The sequence below is a fragment of the Salvelinus fontinalis genome, chromosome 1, assembly GCF_029448725.1.
Source record: "Salvelinus fontinalis isolate EN_2023a chromosome 1, ASM2944872v1, whole genome shotgun sequence".
Classification (NCBI taxonomy): domain Eukaryota; kingdom Metazoa; phylum Chordata; class Actinopteri; order Salmoniformes; family Salmonidae; genus Salvelinus; species Salvelinus fontinalis.
The window spans coordinates 48,701,068-48,717,529 of record NC_074665.1 but is presented as its reverse complement, the minus strand read 5'-3'; the positions used below and the strand labels follow the sequence as shown (position 1 = coordinate 48,717,529).

Sequence of the window (16,462 nt, the reverse complement as noted above, 5' to 3'; positions counted from 1 at the left end):
CACAGCATTCTACAGCGATACGCCATCCCATCTGTTTTTCGCTTAGTGGGACTATCATTTGTTTTTCAACAGGACAATGACCAAACACACCTCCAAGCTGTGTAAGGGCTACTTGACCAAGGAGAGTGATGGAGTGCTGCATCAGAAAACCTGGCCTCCACAATCACCTGACCTCAACCCAATTGAGATGGTTTGGGATGAGTTGGACAGCAGAGTGAAGGAAAAGCAGCCAACAAGTGCTCAGCATATGTGGGAACTCCTTCAAGACTATTGGAAATGTATTCCAGGTGAAGATGGTTGAGAGAATGCCAAATAGTGTGCAAAGTTGTTATCAAGGCAAAGGGTGGCTACTTTAAAGAATATAAAATATATCTTGATTTGTTTAACACTTCTTTGTTTACTGCATGATTCCATGTGTTATTTCATAGTTTTGATGTCTTCACTATTATTCTACAATGTAGAAAATAGTCAAAATAAAGAAAAACCCTGGAATGAGTAGGTTTGTCCAAACTTTGACTGGTACTGTATGTAAATATAAATATGTATTCCATGGAACACCAGATATGCTAATACTATGTTAGTACGCATGTTAGAAGGCCAGACCAAAATCCTCTGTTTGAAAAACCTCTCGCTTTGAAGACTAGACAATATGACAACTATTTTGTACTCATGACACTTGCTGCTCCCAAACATAGTAGCATCGTAGAGGGAGGACTAATACAGACAGAAACCCACTCGCTTCATTTCATGGATGTCTCCCCAGAGAAATCTGACTCCATCCAGTAGTATTGCAAGGCTTATTTAGCCTTATCTTCTGATTGAGGCAGCCACTAATGTGAGCAGAGTGCTTTCCAGTGATCCAGTCAACCCGGTCTGTTTGCACTGCAGACTTATCATTGGATATCACTGTCTGTTAGTGCAATAATTTATGAATACATGAAATGCCCTCTTGAGCGTCACTCAGAAGCACTACGGAATAACAGTAACCCAACAATGAGATGGTATTTCCCAGGGGTTTTCCATTTAATGTGGGGAACATAACCCTTGAGTCACCACACATGGGAGAGAATAGGTAGAGTAAGACATGCCTTCCGATCGGTATGTCATTTGTAGCTTATGTGTCCAAAAATGGTTCCCTCTTCTTACACGTAAAACCCTATTGGTATACATATTACTTCTCATAATGACACCCAGGCAAAATTTTAAACACCATGTTTCGCCCCACAAATCGTCAGCCTTCAGTTCTGCTAGCTGTGGATGAGAAACGTTGCTTTGATTCCCTCACAACAGATGCAGCTCGTTATCTCCACAGAGGAACAAAGCCAGTCTGCCTGTAGAAGCAATTAACCCCCCCCCCCCTTCTTAAAAAGATCGGACTAATTAAACCAATAGAAAGCCACCTGATATATCTGTTTATGACAGAAAAGACAGCCACATACACCTTATTTCCATGCGTAACTTTATTTACTCCGTCTGTTGGGAGTTAGGACTAATTGATGCCATTGATCTGAATAACTGGGAATGTAAGGTGTCTGGGGAACAAATTGATGCAGTGGCTGTATCATGGACACCAATGACACCGAATATTAAATTAGGTGTTTTTCCCCCGTAATTAAAGATTGACGCTAGTGTCACAAAAACGACAACTGCGTAAGACCGTTAAAGATTCAGAAGCAGAATCAATTCCTGATGGTATTGATTACTCAGAGAGCTCCATGAAACTGACAATGATTGGCAATTAGCCTACATGAAATCATTCATCATTGCAATATAGTCTGCATATAATATACATGTATCTACAAAAGCAATTAAGAAAAAATGGTGGATGTTTCCTGTTGGACTTCATCATTGAGACTGGCCATGGGGGACAAGAGCAAATATTCAATTTCTTATTCAATTTCTTCCAGCCTTGTTATGTTCTGACAGCGGTGTACTAGGAAATGTGTAAAACATCTAACAAGCAGGGCTTCTATGAGTCTTTGATGTACTGCCAAGACAGACTTCAAAGACTGTACAGGAATGATGGGTGCAATGATGACAGAGCCTTTAGGCTTTGTTTCATGTACTAAACATGCTACAGTATATAATGTTCTGTGGTCACTTCAGTCATCAGTGATAGCATGGTTCTAGTAGCTACACTACATGACCAAAAGTATGTGGACACCTCATTCCAAAATCATGGACATTAATATGGAGTAGGTCCCCCCTTTCATGCTATAGCAGTCGCCACTCTTCTGGGAAGGCTTTCCACTAGATGTTGGAAGATTGCTGCAGGGATGTTCCAACATCCGTTCAGCCACGCTCACAGTCAGCGTTCCAATTCATACCAAAGGTGTTCGATGGGGTTGAGGTCAGGGCTCTGTACAGGGCAGTCAAGTAAGTCCACACCGATCTGGACAAACCATTTCTGTATGAACCTCGCTTTGTGCGCAGAAGCATTGTCATTCTGAAACAGGAAAGGGCCTTCCCCAAACTGTTGCCACAAAGTTGGAAGCACAGAATTGTCTAGAATGTCATTGTATGCTGTAGCGTTAAGATTTCCCTTCACTGGAACTAAGGGGCCTAGCCTGAACCATGAAAAACAGCCCCAGACCCTTATTCCTCCTCCACCAAACTTTACAGTTGGCATTATGCATTGGGGCAGGTAGCGTTCTCCTGGCATCTGCTAAACCCATATTTGTCCGTCGGACTGCCAGATGGTGATGCATGATATCATCACTCCAGAGTACGCTTTTCCACTGATCCAGAGTCCAATGGCGGTGAGAGGTTACACCACTCCAGCCGGCGTTTGGCATTGCGTCTGGTGAAGCCCCGACTCACAGTTTTCGTTCTGATGTTGCTTCCAGGGGCAGTTTGGAACTCGGGAGTGAGTGTTGCAACCGATGAACCGATATAATTTAAAAACATAAAATACCGTCATTTTATTTTTATTTTTAAGTACCGTGATATGATATTTTTGCCATACCGCCCAGCACTACTCCTATCCACTGCCAACTATGGCGGCAGATAGCCTAGGTAATAAAGCAGCTTATCTCCCTGAGCAATTGCAGTTGTTGGTCTCAGTCGTATGAGCAGAGAGACCTATCTGGACCAGTCTTCCAGTAAACACACTTCCCCTGGCATAGACCTGTGTCTGCCAGGCTGTTTCAATGGTGGACAGAGTGTCAATGATGCACGCACCATGTAATTCTGACCTGTGTAACGTCATAAACAGGCAAGTTCCCCTGGAGACCTTAGGTGGACAGCCTACCATTGGGATTTATGGACATGGGAGCTTGTCCAATAGTTAAACATTGGATAGATTCTGTGGCACAACGGCACCAAGACAAAGCACAAAAGTCTTCATGTGAAAAAAAAGATTGTTGTACCATCGCTTGATAAAGATGTTTTTCATTTAATTCCAACTGTTGAGAACAGTTTTCAATAGCCTTTAATTTCTTTCAACCCCCCCCCCCCCCAATAAAACAAGATAAACAAACAAATCACTGAAACAATACAGAGGAGTGCATTGCTGCAGGGCACTTGCCAACCCTAATCTAAAACAAATAAAACATACCTAACTTAATGGCATGACAGCACACAATCAATTTTCACAATCTTTTTCATGGCTTTATCAAAGCCATTACTCAAGCTCTTTCATAACACTTCAGAGCCATCTTGGTCAGATCCGTTTTCAAAAAGAGACAACTCCTTTAGTTTTATCAACAACAAACAATCTCCCATAATATGAAAATAGTGTAAAATGACCAGTTTCAACCACTCTTCCGCTATTCAGAAGAAAAAACAAAAAGTGATGATTATCAGAACTCACACAACCCTTTTACTAAAAAGTCCGGCGTCATCTGACGTCATCTACCCAGTCTTCCCCATCAGTGTGTCGGCCATCTTGGGCAGGAACATCTCCAGGAAGTGAAAGAAGTCCTGGAACAGTCCGGCGCCATCGGCAGAGGGTCGGAACTTGATCACGGCCTTGGTGCTCTCTGTGCCGCCCACCACCTGGGCCTGAACCTGGAACTCCAGCGGCTCCTTGTCCTCTGGCTCCTTGTCCACAATGTGCTTGGTCACCTGGGTCTCCAGCTCCACACTGCTGCCCTCTGGCCTGGAGTCCATGTCCACCCCCCCTTTAAGCAGCTCCCTCCTTACCTTCCGCCGGCCCGCCCACACCCTGTGCCTCTGGACGTAGGTCCAGTGTGGAGAACCGGGCTGGGACCCACTGTAACTGTCCAACCTGGGCCTCTTGCCCTGCGGGGACACGGAGTCGCCGCTGCTCTCAGAGGACAGCAGGGGTCTCTTGGCTCCTGGGGTGGCCTTGCTCTGGGGGCTGCAGTCACTGGAGGCAAGGCGGCTGGCGTTCTCACCGTGGTCGTTTGTCGATTTGCCAATCGGTGATGCAGTATCCATTCCGTCAGCTCCAGGGCTTTCCCCCGTGCCGGTGTTAGTTAGGCTGCACTTAAGGACTCCCTGAATCACCCCTTCCACAGCAGAGCACACCCGCTGGAACCAGAGCAAGCGGAAGCCGTCCCCGGCAGAGTGCAGCTGGCTGCGGACCACCTCGGGGAGCGACGCTGCCTTGAAGGGGATGTTGATGGCTAGTTCCCGCTCTGCCCCCTCAGCCCCCTTGTGGTGGTGAGGGCCCTCGTCCCGGGGGGTGAAAAGGCGCACCAGGCCCCACACCTTACCTTTGGTAGACTTGCGCATGTACTGCAGGCTGCGGCAGTACTTCTCTGCCTCCTGGCACTCCCTTTGAAAGCTCCTCTGGCTGCGCTCAGTCAGGTTGCCCGCCACATTGTGGTGCAGCTCGAAGGGGTCCAGCACATTGAGGGGGCCCAGCTTAGGGCCTGAGGACCTCTCCTGCTCCATGGCCTCCCCTTCCCCCTTTACCTTGTCTCGGCTAAGAAAGCTGGTGACAGGGAGAGAGCAGCCCTCCCTGATGGAGATGACAGAGCTGGCAAAGTCGAACTGGGCATAGAAGGAGAAGAAGCCTGACAGCAGGGCACCTACAGAGAAAAAACAAAAGCTTCAAGCCATTATTCAATCTAAAATAAATCAATGGGAAAATGGCACCTTCAATTCTACTATTGATATTATGCACGCATGACTGACTAAGTTGCTTTGGATAAGTGTCTGCTAAAGGGTTTTATATATATATATATATATATATATATATATATATATATATAAATAATTGAACGCTGCCCATCCTTTTTCCCCCTGGATGTATTTTTCATTCAATTTTTGGTGTAACCTACACAGATCCTGGGTGTTCTTGCTGGGGGGCACAGCAATGGGCTGACTGGGGAAGGTGCAGTTCCAGCCTTCGATCACGCACTCTTCCTCCTCACCTTAGAGGAAGAGAAGAATAGTGAAAAAAATAAAAAAAATAATATCTGAATTTACTAGTTATAATACTATAGCCATCCTCAGGTTAAACCTATTTTCTGCCATATAGGGGACTGTGTGGGTTAATATAGGGCACTATATGGACTAAACAGATACTAGTCATAATAGTAATGTACGCGCTAATTACGTTGAACAAACATATAAACACAACATGTAGTGTTGGTCCCATGATTCATGGGCTGAAATAAAAGATCCAGCAAATATTCAAAATTCACAAAAAGCTTATTTCTCTCAAATGTTTGGAGGGAGTGTGCAATTGGAATGCTACCCGTAGGAACATCCACCAGAGTTGTTGCCAGAGAATTTAATGCTAATTTCTCTACCATAAGCTGCATCCAAAGTCGTTTTCAAGGATTTGGCAGTACTTCCAACTGGCCTCACAACTGCAAACCACGAGTATGGAGTAGTGAGGGCAAGCGGTTTGCTGATGTCAACGTTGTGAACAGAAGGCCCCATGGTGGCGGTGGGGTTATGGTATGGGCAGGCATAAGCTACGGACAATGAACACAATTGCATTTTATCAATGGCAATTCGAATGCACAGCGATACCGTGACCAGATCCTGACGCCCATTGTCTTGCCATTCATCCGCCGCCATCACCTCATGTTTCAGCATGATAATGCACGGCCCCGCGTCTAAAGGATCTGTACACAATTCCTGGAAGCTGTAACTGTCCCAGTTCTTCCATGGCCTTGCATAGTCACCACACATGTTGTATGCCGTGTTTAGATTTTTGTTCAGAATAGAAATGTCTTGAGATGAGATACGTGTTAAGGCATGCATGTGCCATTTGTGTTGAGCTTTAAAGCGGTGCAGACAGGAAGTAGTACATACAGGCCATGTCCTTCAGCTGGTCCAATGTGGGGAGAACAGGAGGGTCACACTTCTGCAGATAAAAGATCACCAGCAGTGTCAGAGCGTAGTTATTCAGCAAGGGTCCAGCACCGCTGGGGTTACCTACAGGAGAAACACCAGAGAGACAAAACAGTTATGACAAGCATGTAACACAAAGAGGCATAACACCATATCGTCTGTAGCCAAAAAAAAGGTGACAAAGTTCACAAGCAAGGTTCTGCTGACCCCTACTGAACACTGTTTAAAATGGTGTTCGATCTAAAATGATGTTAGTCTCTCATACAGGGGAGCTGTGAAGAGCACTCACCAGCCAGATGCTTCTGTTTAGCCCAGTAGCGGACGGTGTAGACCAGAGGGCGCAGCCTGGAGTCCAGCCCTGAGCACAGCTGCAGGAAACGGGTGTTCCTCACCGCCAGTCTGAGGGGTGGAGGAAGTGAGATTAGGAAGGTTGGCTGGTGGGGGGGACCCATTGTGGCCCGTCATGCTTATCATCATACCCGAAATACTAAGAGTTGCTGTCTGGGACTTTTCTGATCATTATTAGGTTTCTAGGACAAAGGGGTAGTGGTCAGTTTGGTTCTGGGCCATACACAGTACAGCAGCAAAAGAGATGCATTAAATTACTCGTTCTATTTATTTATGACAGTAGCATTGTATAGGCTGACCTGTTATTGATGGTCACGTCCCCCTGGAGGTTGAGCTCCTTGTGGATGAACTTAACCACAGGGAGGCGAGCGCCGCTGACTGGCATGACGTTGTGCACCCCAGGGACGCACTTTCTCAAGATGGCCACCACCAGCTCTAGCACTTCTGCCGGCGAGGCGGTGGAGAGGTCGATGTCAGACAGGATGGAATCCTCAGAGCGGGTGTCATCCGATGGGCCTTCCCCTGTCTGGAGGACATCAGAGGAAGAGTAGTGCTGGAGATAGCATGGGAATTTAAAAGACATTGAGACGCTGGGGGACGATATAAAAGTTGACACCACCACACCTGTTCAGAAGAATTCTTGGCCCGAGCTTGGAACACCTTGGTGTTGTCCAGGTCCAGGAACAGATCCAAGTCACAGGAGTGGATGTCAAATGTGTTGACGGAGGAACCGAAGGCCAGGATCTGACTATCTGTACCAAGACCATACACAAACATCAAAGGCCATAATTTCTGCACATAATCACTGACACGGAGTCAGCTATTTTTCATCCCCCTTGCGGTTAAGATTATGACTGGAGGTAATATGATCCTTGATCTGTGGTTAGGGGCAATTTGTACTTCAAGCTACATGATTGGGCTCAATGAAAGTTGGCCTACCTGGAAAGAACTCTGTAAACACCTCCTGGAGCAGTTGCACTAGTAACTCTCTAGCCTTTTTCTCATTCTCCCCCAACTGGAATCGCTCCACCACCCTCTGCATCTGTTCATTCACCTGGAGACAGAGGACCACTTCAACAACACATATCCATCAGCACTTCGATACTTACCCTTTTTATCATTCCCTACATTAATAGCGCATATCAGACAGAAAGAGCCATGGAACATGAAATGAGGAGGGACACTAAACCAAAGAACACTTACCGAAGCAGTCTGGCACAGCTCTTTGGTGAGCCGCTCCAGTATCTGCTGTAGGTTCTTGGAATCCTGCCTCTTTTTAGGGATCAGTTTGAACTCCTTGTTCTCCCTGGGTTTCACCCGCAGCCTCAGACCGTTCATGTCGTGCTCTAACCGGGACAGCGTGGCCTGCAGACTGTCATTCTCACTAAATTCCACAATAGCGTACACACCCTGTGGACGGAACACAATGGATTATAGACTTGTGACAAGGGGTATGTCCGAGGCTTGTGTCAACCAACTGTTAGGGCTGGGGGTCCATAAGAATACTGCAAAGAATATTCCTCTCCAGCTAGCTATGGAAAAAACTTTTATAACGCAATGGATAATCCTACCATTAAATGTTTCGCATGTCAGCAATCAAATTTAAGATGTCGAACTTTCAAAATACAGAAATCTGCCAGATTTCTTTATTTTTTTTTTAAAATTTTTTTAGGGGTGGATCAGCTTAATATTGCGGAAAGAATGTTGCTTCCAATGTAATTGTCTGCATCATTTCCATTCCCCCATATTTTTTTGGGTAAAGATATATATCCATACACGTATGCATACATATACACATATATACATACACATACCTATATAGACACACATACTTTAAGGAATATGCCTTTATTATTATTCCCCGCGACCCTACTACCAATCCCCCAATTGGAGTAAACTTATAAACACTTCTGCTTTTACCTTCAATTTCTACATCTTATACCTATCTTACAGACACAGTCCACTTTACAATAGTTCTCTCTTATTTGTTCTTAGTCCTTCCTCTATTTCTGTTGTCCATCCAATTTTATTTCCACTTGTAACTGTGCTATTTCACAAAAGCTCCGCACCTATACACATTTCACAGATCCCGTATGCCCTACATTGTTTATCTTGTTATTAGTCCCACCCTTCAGCTCCACCCAACCCCTCCCATCTATCTTCCAACATCATCCATTTCGGATTTCTATTTGCCATACATTTCTCAACTGTGCTGTGATGCTTCACAAAAGACCTGAACCTTCCTATTCTCATAGCTTCTACAGATTGTAAATTAAAAATAAACATCTTTGCCAAAATAATTATTATATTATTGATTGATTGACTATGGCTTTTCAAATCCCCCAGTATTGCTATCTGTAGCGTTAGTTTTAGGCAAATGTTGCAATTCTTCAGCCATTCCTGGACCTGTGACCAAAAACGAGCTACATATGGACAATACCAAAATAAATGATCTAATGACTCTGCCTCCTCACAACAGAATCTGCAGAGCTGGGAAGATTGTATACCCCATATATATAACATTCTATTAGTTGCAAGAATTTTGTACAGTAATTTATATTGAAAAATTCGAAGCTTTGAATCCGGCGTTGTTTTGCGTATCAATTCATAAACCATGTGCCATGGAATGGGTACATCGAAAATCTCTTCCCAACTATTTTGCAATTTGTATGGCACAGCTGTTAGTTTTTTGGTCCTTAAATGAAATTGGTATATGTTTTTATTTATCACACTTTTCTTTAACCATTTTTGTTCTTTAATACAGGGCCGACATACAAGTTCCTTACTTTTTTCCCCTTCTACTTGCCTCTTCCATTTTTGTGGTAATGCTGCAATTAATTGGTTGTAATTTTGGGTAGAGCAGACTTTTCCATATGTCTGTGTTAGCTGCATGTGTGACATAACTCCACCAGTCCTATTTATGATATCATTCACAAAAATTATACCTTTTTTAAACATTTCTTCGATAAATACAGTTTTTTTATCAATTATTATATTTGAATTTAACCACAATATTTGTTGTACTATTTGTTCCGTCCTTTCAGGTGGATTAAACTGAAATTGCAACCAACTTTCTAAGGCTTGTTTAAAGAATAAGGATATTTTGGAGATCATTTCCTTTTCAAACAACCGAAAATGAGCAGGTGTAATCTGAATAAAGGGAAAAAGGCCCTTCTTGAACATAGGATGAGACATTCGTACCAGTTTACTAGAGAACCAGTTTGGATTTAAGTATAACTTTTGTATGACCGATGCCTTTAGTGAGAGGTCTAATGCTTTAATATTTAATAATTTCTGCCCTCCGAATTCATATTCGTTATATAAATAGGCCCTTTTAATTTTATCTGGCTTGCCGTTCCAAATAAAATTGAATATTTTTTGTTCATATAATTTAAAAAACAGGTCACTAGGTGTAGGCAAAACCATAAGCAAATAGGTAAACTGTGATATGACTAAAGAGTTAATTAGGGTGATTTTTCCACAAATAGACAGGTATTTTCCTTTCCATGGTAGCAAGATCTTATCTATTTTTGCTAACTTTCTATAAAAATTTATTGGAGTGAGATCATTTCTTTCTTTTGGGATTTTTATACCGAGTATGTCCACATCTCCGTCAGACCATTTAATTGGTAAACTACATGGCAATATAAAATGTGTATTTTTTAGTGATCCAATACGTAATATGGTACATTTATCATAATTTGGTTTTAATCCAGAGAGGATAGCAAAGGTATCTAGATCCTCTATGAGGCCCTGGAGAGACTCTAGTTGTGGTTTTAAAAGAAAACATGAATCATCAGCGTACAATGACACCTTAGTTTTTAAGCCATGGATTTCTAATCCTTTAATATTAATGTTTGATCTAATTTTAACAGCTAACATTTCGATGGCAATAATAAATAGATATGCCGATAGTGGACAACCTTGTTTTACTCCTCTAGATAGTTTAAAACTTTCTGAGATGTAGCCATTATTTACTATTTTACACCTAGGGTTACTATACATAATTTTAACCCATTTTATAAGAGATTCCCCAAAATTGAAATATTCTAGGCATTTATATATAAACTCCAGTCGTACTTTATCAAAAGCCTTTTCAAAATCAGCTATGAAAACCAGGCCTGGTGTCCCCGATATCTCATAGTGTTCTATTGTTTCCAGTACTTGCCTTATATTATCTCCAATGTATCGTCCATGTAAAAAACCTGTCTGATTAGGATGAATAATATCTGACAAAACTTTTTTTATTCTATGCGCCAAGCATTTTGCTAGGATTTTTGCATCACAACACTGAAGTGTAAGAGGTCTCCAATTTTTTAATTGGACTGGATCTTTATATATACCACTTGGGTCCTGTTTCAGTAATAACGATATCAGACCTTCTTGTTGTGTGTCTGATAATCTACCATTTATATAGGAGTGGTTAAAACAAGTTAATAATGGTCCTTTGAGTATATCAAAAAACGTTTTGTATACTTCCACTGGTATGCCATCCAGCCCTGGAGTTTTCCCATCTTTAAAGGCCCCAATTGCAACAAGCAGTTCCTCCTCTGTAATTTGGCCTTCACATGAGTCTTTCTGTTCAGATGTTAATTTTACATTATTAATAGGAAAAAAATCCATACAATTAGTTTCAGTTAGTGGAGATGGAGGAGCCTGAAACGAAAACATATTCTTAAAGTACTTTACTTCCTCTTTCAAAATATCATTTGGTGAATCATGCGTGACTCCATCATTTGTCACAAGTTTTAATACATTTTTTTTGGTAGCATTTCTATATTGAAGATTGAAAAAGAATTTGGTGCATTTTTCCCCATATTCCATCCAGTTCGCTTTATTTTTATAATATATTACACTGGATCTTTCTTGAATAAGTTCCTCCATTTCTTTTTGTTTTTCCTCTAACTTATTCTGTGCCTCTATGGTACCGTTTTTATTGCTATCTAACTGTACTGTTAGTCCTTCAATTTCCTTTGTTAATATGGACTCTTTTGATCTAAATTGCTTTTGTTTTATAGATGAGTACTGAATTGCATGGCCTCTAAAGGCACACTTAAAAGTGTCCCATACAATAAGGGGATCTGCTGTACCTATGTTATGTCTGAAAAAGTCAGTTATAAAATCTTCTGTCCTAGTTCTAAACAATTTATCATCTAGTAGACTTTGATTAAATTTCCAATATCCTCGCCCACGTGGAAATTCTGTAAGAGAAATATATATGCCAATTATGTGATGATCCGACCGCATTCTATCCCCTATCAACACTTTTTTAACTTTTGGTGCCAGAGAGAATGGAATAAGAAAGTAGTCAAGACGACTAGCTTGATTCAGCCTCCGCCATGTATATCTCACTAAATCAGGGTATTTAAGTCTCCATATATCCACTAATTCCAATATATCCATGACATTCATGATTTCCTTAAGTGCCTGAGGGTGATAATTTGTAGTGTGATTTCCTTTCCGGTCTATAGAGCTATTTAAGACCGTATTAAAATCTCCCATTATAATAATAGAGTCTAGTGTTGCTTGTAGAGTTGATAAGTTCTTATATATATTTTCAAAGAAGCTTGGATCATCATTATTCGGACCGTATAGGTTAACAAGCCATATTTGTTTATTGTCCAATAACATATTTAAAATAATCCATCTACCTTGAGGATCTGTTTGGACAATTTGCACATTTGGATCAAAATTATTGTTAATTAAGATCATCACCCCTTTTGAATTTCTTTGCCCATGGGAGAAATATATTTTGCCCACCCAGTTCTTTTTCCACAAAACTTCATCTAAAACTGTTGAATGGGTTTCCTGTAAACAATAAATATTATAATCCTTCTCTTTTAGCCAGGTAAATACTGATCGTCTTTTCTTATTATCTGCTAAGCCATTACAATTGTAACTGGCTATACTTATTTCACCACTTACCATGAGACACACCTTTCATTCTTTTAATCAGAATATATTTTTGTAAACGTACTATTAAAAAGTAACACAATGATTGAGTGTCTATATAGTTGTACCATGATATTTGCATTTCTACTAAGTAAACCTCCAATTGGTCCCTACTATTCCACCCGCTAAAAGGCCTCATCTCGAGATGGCTTGTCATCCCAATGCCCGGCAGACCACCCTCGACCCCCTGTATCCCATAGCCCTGAACCGACTGGGATCCATTCTTTGAAAAGAGCATACAGTTCCATTTACCGAATTGAAGTAAATCAATTGCCATATGCATTTCCATTGCCGTCACCTCGATTTGTATTATATATAGCTGTGGATCATCCTCTATTGTACCTTACATCTTTTACTTCTTCTTTCGCAACAGTTGTGGGATACACACATACACACTCAGCCCTTACCCCCACACAACCATAAGCTCACTTTCTCAACAGTTGCACCATCCCAGAGCCCAACTCAAGATGGGTCATGATTTCCAAATGCTATTGCAGTTGCAGCTGCATGAGAAGGCCTGCAAGACCGCGCAAAAAAATAAGCAAAAATTGAAATTTATTTACCATTGTCATATCCTAGATAATTACATTTACATTTAAGTCATTTAGCAGACGCTCTTATCCAGAGCGACTTACAAATTGGTGATGGCAGTCAAATGTACACCCTATTCCTGAAAAAAACACCCACAATACGGCCACCAGTCATGACCATGTCCCCACGCATCTCCATGCAGTCCGACCTTGATTCTGTGCCGCCAGGGCCACAATAATATACCCCCTCTCTGAATGTCCGAGTGTGACCCCCTCCCCATGGGTTACTGCAGCTAGTGTTGCCAGCACTGCCACTGCCTGGGTGGGGGTACCCCACCGGAATCCCCACCGGCTAGGTACAAGGTCGTCAAGGTTCTCATTAGCAGCTTTGAGAAATTCCTTGTATATTTTCCTCTCCCTTTAGGGGGCTTTGGCTTTGCAGGACCAACCCTGCCAAGCAGGCTCAGAATCTTGAGGGGGCAGTGCTGCTCTTGGTCTCTGACCTCATTTTAGCTGCATATAGACCGCTTACAGCGAGCACATAAAACAGTTAGGGACTTCTCCTTAATATCTGGGTCATTCAGGTGGGTGTCTAGGGTATAGGGCCATAGACAGTACCATTAAAATAGGATAATAATTAGATATAATTTATTAAGATAAAAAAAATGTAGTTTTCCATGATAGGACAATAAATAAATAAGACGTATAATTCATTATAAAAGTATATCCATCATCTGAACAACATTGAAAGCCCTCTCATACCCGGCTCACAGCAATACATTGGCTCTGGGATATGCAACCATTTCATTACTCACTCACTCAACTTTCCAAACATAACAAATAAGATAAAAAATAAAATAAACACAAACCATACCATCCACACATACTGTGCCTTCTGTTTAGTTAGTTTTTATCTTCACTGTGTAAAAATAGTGCTTGTGTGTTCAATTAGTTATATGTGAAGATTTATAAAAAAGCTATATTTTTTGTTGTATTGTTACAATCAGTAACCGGGCTTGAATTGTGTTTATTTTCCTCGTCTATGAGAACTTTGTAAATTTTAAAATAACCATGGAGTAGTCTTTGTGTCTCTGAACAACTGGTTATCAATATATAGTTTATCAACGACGAGAGCTACTCGTTTCGCTTTTAATCTGTTTTCTTTGAAAATTGGATACAGAACTTTGCGCCGTTCTGCAATTTCTTTCGGAAACTGATCATTCATGCCAATTTTGGTCCCAGCAAGTCTTTTACCTAGGCTTTTAACCATTATTTTATCTTTAAATGAAGCAAATTTTGCAACGATTGGGCGTTCGTACCTCTGCCCTCTCTGTCCGAAGCGGTGAACACGTTCAAGTTGGATTTTGTCGACAACTTCGCATGGAATCTGAAGCGCTGTACGGAGGAACTCTCTAACTATAGATTCAGGAACTTCTCCTTCTTTTTCTTGGATACCTGTAAGTACCAAATTCTCTCTCATGGATCTAGTTTGAATCTCCAGTAAGGCTTCCTTCAGAACGATGTTCTCTTTTTTAATTCCATTCATTTCGGTTTGAATCTTATTGACTGTCCCTTTTAGCGCGTGTGTTTCCTTCTCCAATGTCGCAGCTTTTTCATCACTCATCTCTAGGCTTGCCTTTAACTCTTTTATATCCTTACTAAGTAATTCAAGTAAACCCAGTTTGTCATTTATTGATTTTAACAGATCGGTTTCGACCTTTACCATTCCCGGTGGTGAGAATATTAAATCGTCAGTATCTGTCGAAGAATCTCGCTTGCGTTTTGTAAACGGTTCCCCTGTCTTACTCTCCATCATGTTTTGTTGTTGCCTGTTTTGGTAATATTTGTCGATAAATGTCTCTAGTCTTAGGATTTGTTTTGTGTTATTATCCAGATTGAAGGTTTATCACTCACCAGATTATGTAGTGCTAATATTTTAGTCTATTTAGCAGATATTTCGAATATTATGTTTTATCTTGAGGTGCTCTACATAACTTCGTTCAGTCCGCCATTACCTTTACGTTACCTTTACGTCCGCCGTCTCAGATTTCTTTATTTTGAAAGTTACATATCTTGAAAACTTGATTGATGACATGCAAAACATTTTGGACCTATATCAACAATGGACTAATGAAAGTTTTCCTTTAATAATTATGGTTTGGGATGTTCAAATGCATCAGGCATTATTTTTCAACCAACCTTTACTTGCCGATACTTCCTTAATTCAGCTTGGAAGGCACCAGTGTTTTCTAAACTCACATGGCTAGTTGCAGGTGGAACTTTGGAATTTAGCAAACGCTCCGTTAAATGAAGTTTGGTGCCATGAAGTAATCTGACAAAGTATACGCCGCCATCTTCTCGATTTCTGATATTTTCTCATCGATCGAGAAAAGCCAATGTCATTCAAAGCGACGCTTGAGCCCGGAGAGACCCACCTGTCTCGATAATTGAGAGAATATCAGAAATCGAAAAGATGGCAGCAAGATTATATTGACAATGGCCCCGATCCTAGATCAGCACTCCAACTACTTAGAGCTCACCTTGTCTTTGTCCATGATGACTTCTGACACTGGTCCAAACTTTTGGAAGTAGTCTACAAGGTCAGCTTGAGCTGTATCCGGTTTGATCCCACTGACAAACACACTGTTCTCCACCTGAGCCTTCCGAGTCGCCCGCACAGTGCTCAGCTTCACATGCTTTCGCCCTTTCACATGGGCATCCAGACTGGCCTCTGTAGATTCAGTGTTTTCCAGTCAGTAAAGAAAATTGGTCACAAAACTGATATGCATAACGTTAGATTATCCAGCAGACATGTGTAAAACTAAGCCAGCGTGCATATCAATTGTCATGAATTGATATATCTAGCTAAGCATTTACTGTAGGTATCTACTTCTGTTAACTGAAATTGATCAAATATCATAGAAATTCAAAAAGGTTAGCTAGCTAACGTTACTGTCCTAGCCACCTGTACGATTGGCTGATTAGTTTACAGACGACAGGGTAATGAACTAGCTAGCTAACAGTTATCCTGCTAAGATAGCTGACGTTAGCTATCTTATAAAGTAAGTTAGCCATATAGCTGGTTGGTTTGTGGTTAGCCGATTGCTAGCTAACTGCAACCAAATAGCAAAACTACGAAATTCACTTACTATTGGGTACATTCACATTGCATAGGATGCAATGAAAACCTCTCGCAGTGGATCGTATGTCTTTGTCCAAATCTTCCATTTTGCAAGAAACCAAATAATCAATTCAGCAAAGTTAATGATTTTTTTTTCTCTTCTCAAATCTCCCCCCGTCGTTCACCGTGCGTTCTTCTCCTTAGTCCATCCGCTATCTCATCCGGGTAAATGTGCAAA

The 16,462-nt window shown here is 41.4% G+C and overlaps 1 protein-coding gene across 1 annotated transcript; it reads right to left on the bottom strand.

Annotated features, from left to right (window-relative positions):
• Positions 1-3,374: 3,374 nt before the first annotated feature.
• On the bottom strand, positions 3,375-16,462 carry tut1 (terminal uridylyl transferase 1, U6 snRNA-specific). Its single transcript, XM_055924491.1, has 10 exons — positions 16,253-16,462; positions 15,644-15,834; positions 7,825-8,031; positions 7,561-7,675; positions 7,246-7,373; positions 6,921-7,147; positions 6,563-6,672; positions 6,235-6,357; positions 5,250-5,342; positions 3,375-4,997 (listed from the first exon to the last, which is right to left on the bottom strand). Exons 1-10 carry the CDS (start codon positions 16,329-16,331, stop codon positions 3,853-3,855), a joined length of 2,418 nt encoding a protein of 805 aa, XP_055780466.1. The 5' UTR covers positions 16,332-16,462; the 3' UTR covers positions 3,375-3,852.

What these genes read in the sequence shown, in the direction of transcription:
- tut1 (XM_055924491.1), bottom strand. Translation starts at nt 16,331, where the DNA reads ATGGAAGATTTGGACAAAGACATACGATCCACTGCGAGAGGTTTTCAT. An exon ending in GTTTACAGAGTTCTTTCCAG is followed by an intron (nt 7,374 to 7,560) that starts GTAGGCCAACTT and finishes GTCTTGGTACAG; the next exon opens with ATAGTCAGATCCTGGCCTTC. An exon ending in CAAGAACACCCAGGATCTGT is followed by an intron (nt 4,998 to 5,249) that starts GTAGGTTACACC and finishes TTTTCTCTGTAG; the next exon opens with GTGCCCTGCTGTCAGGCTTC.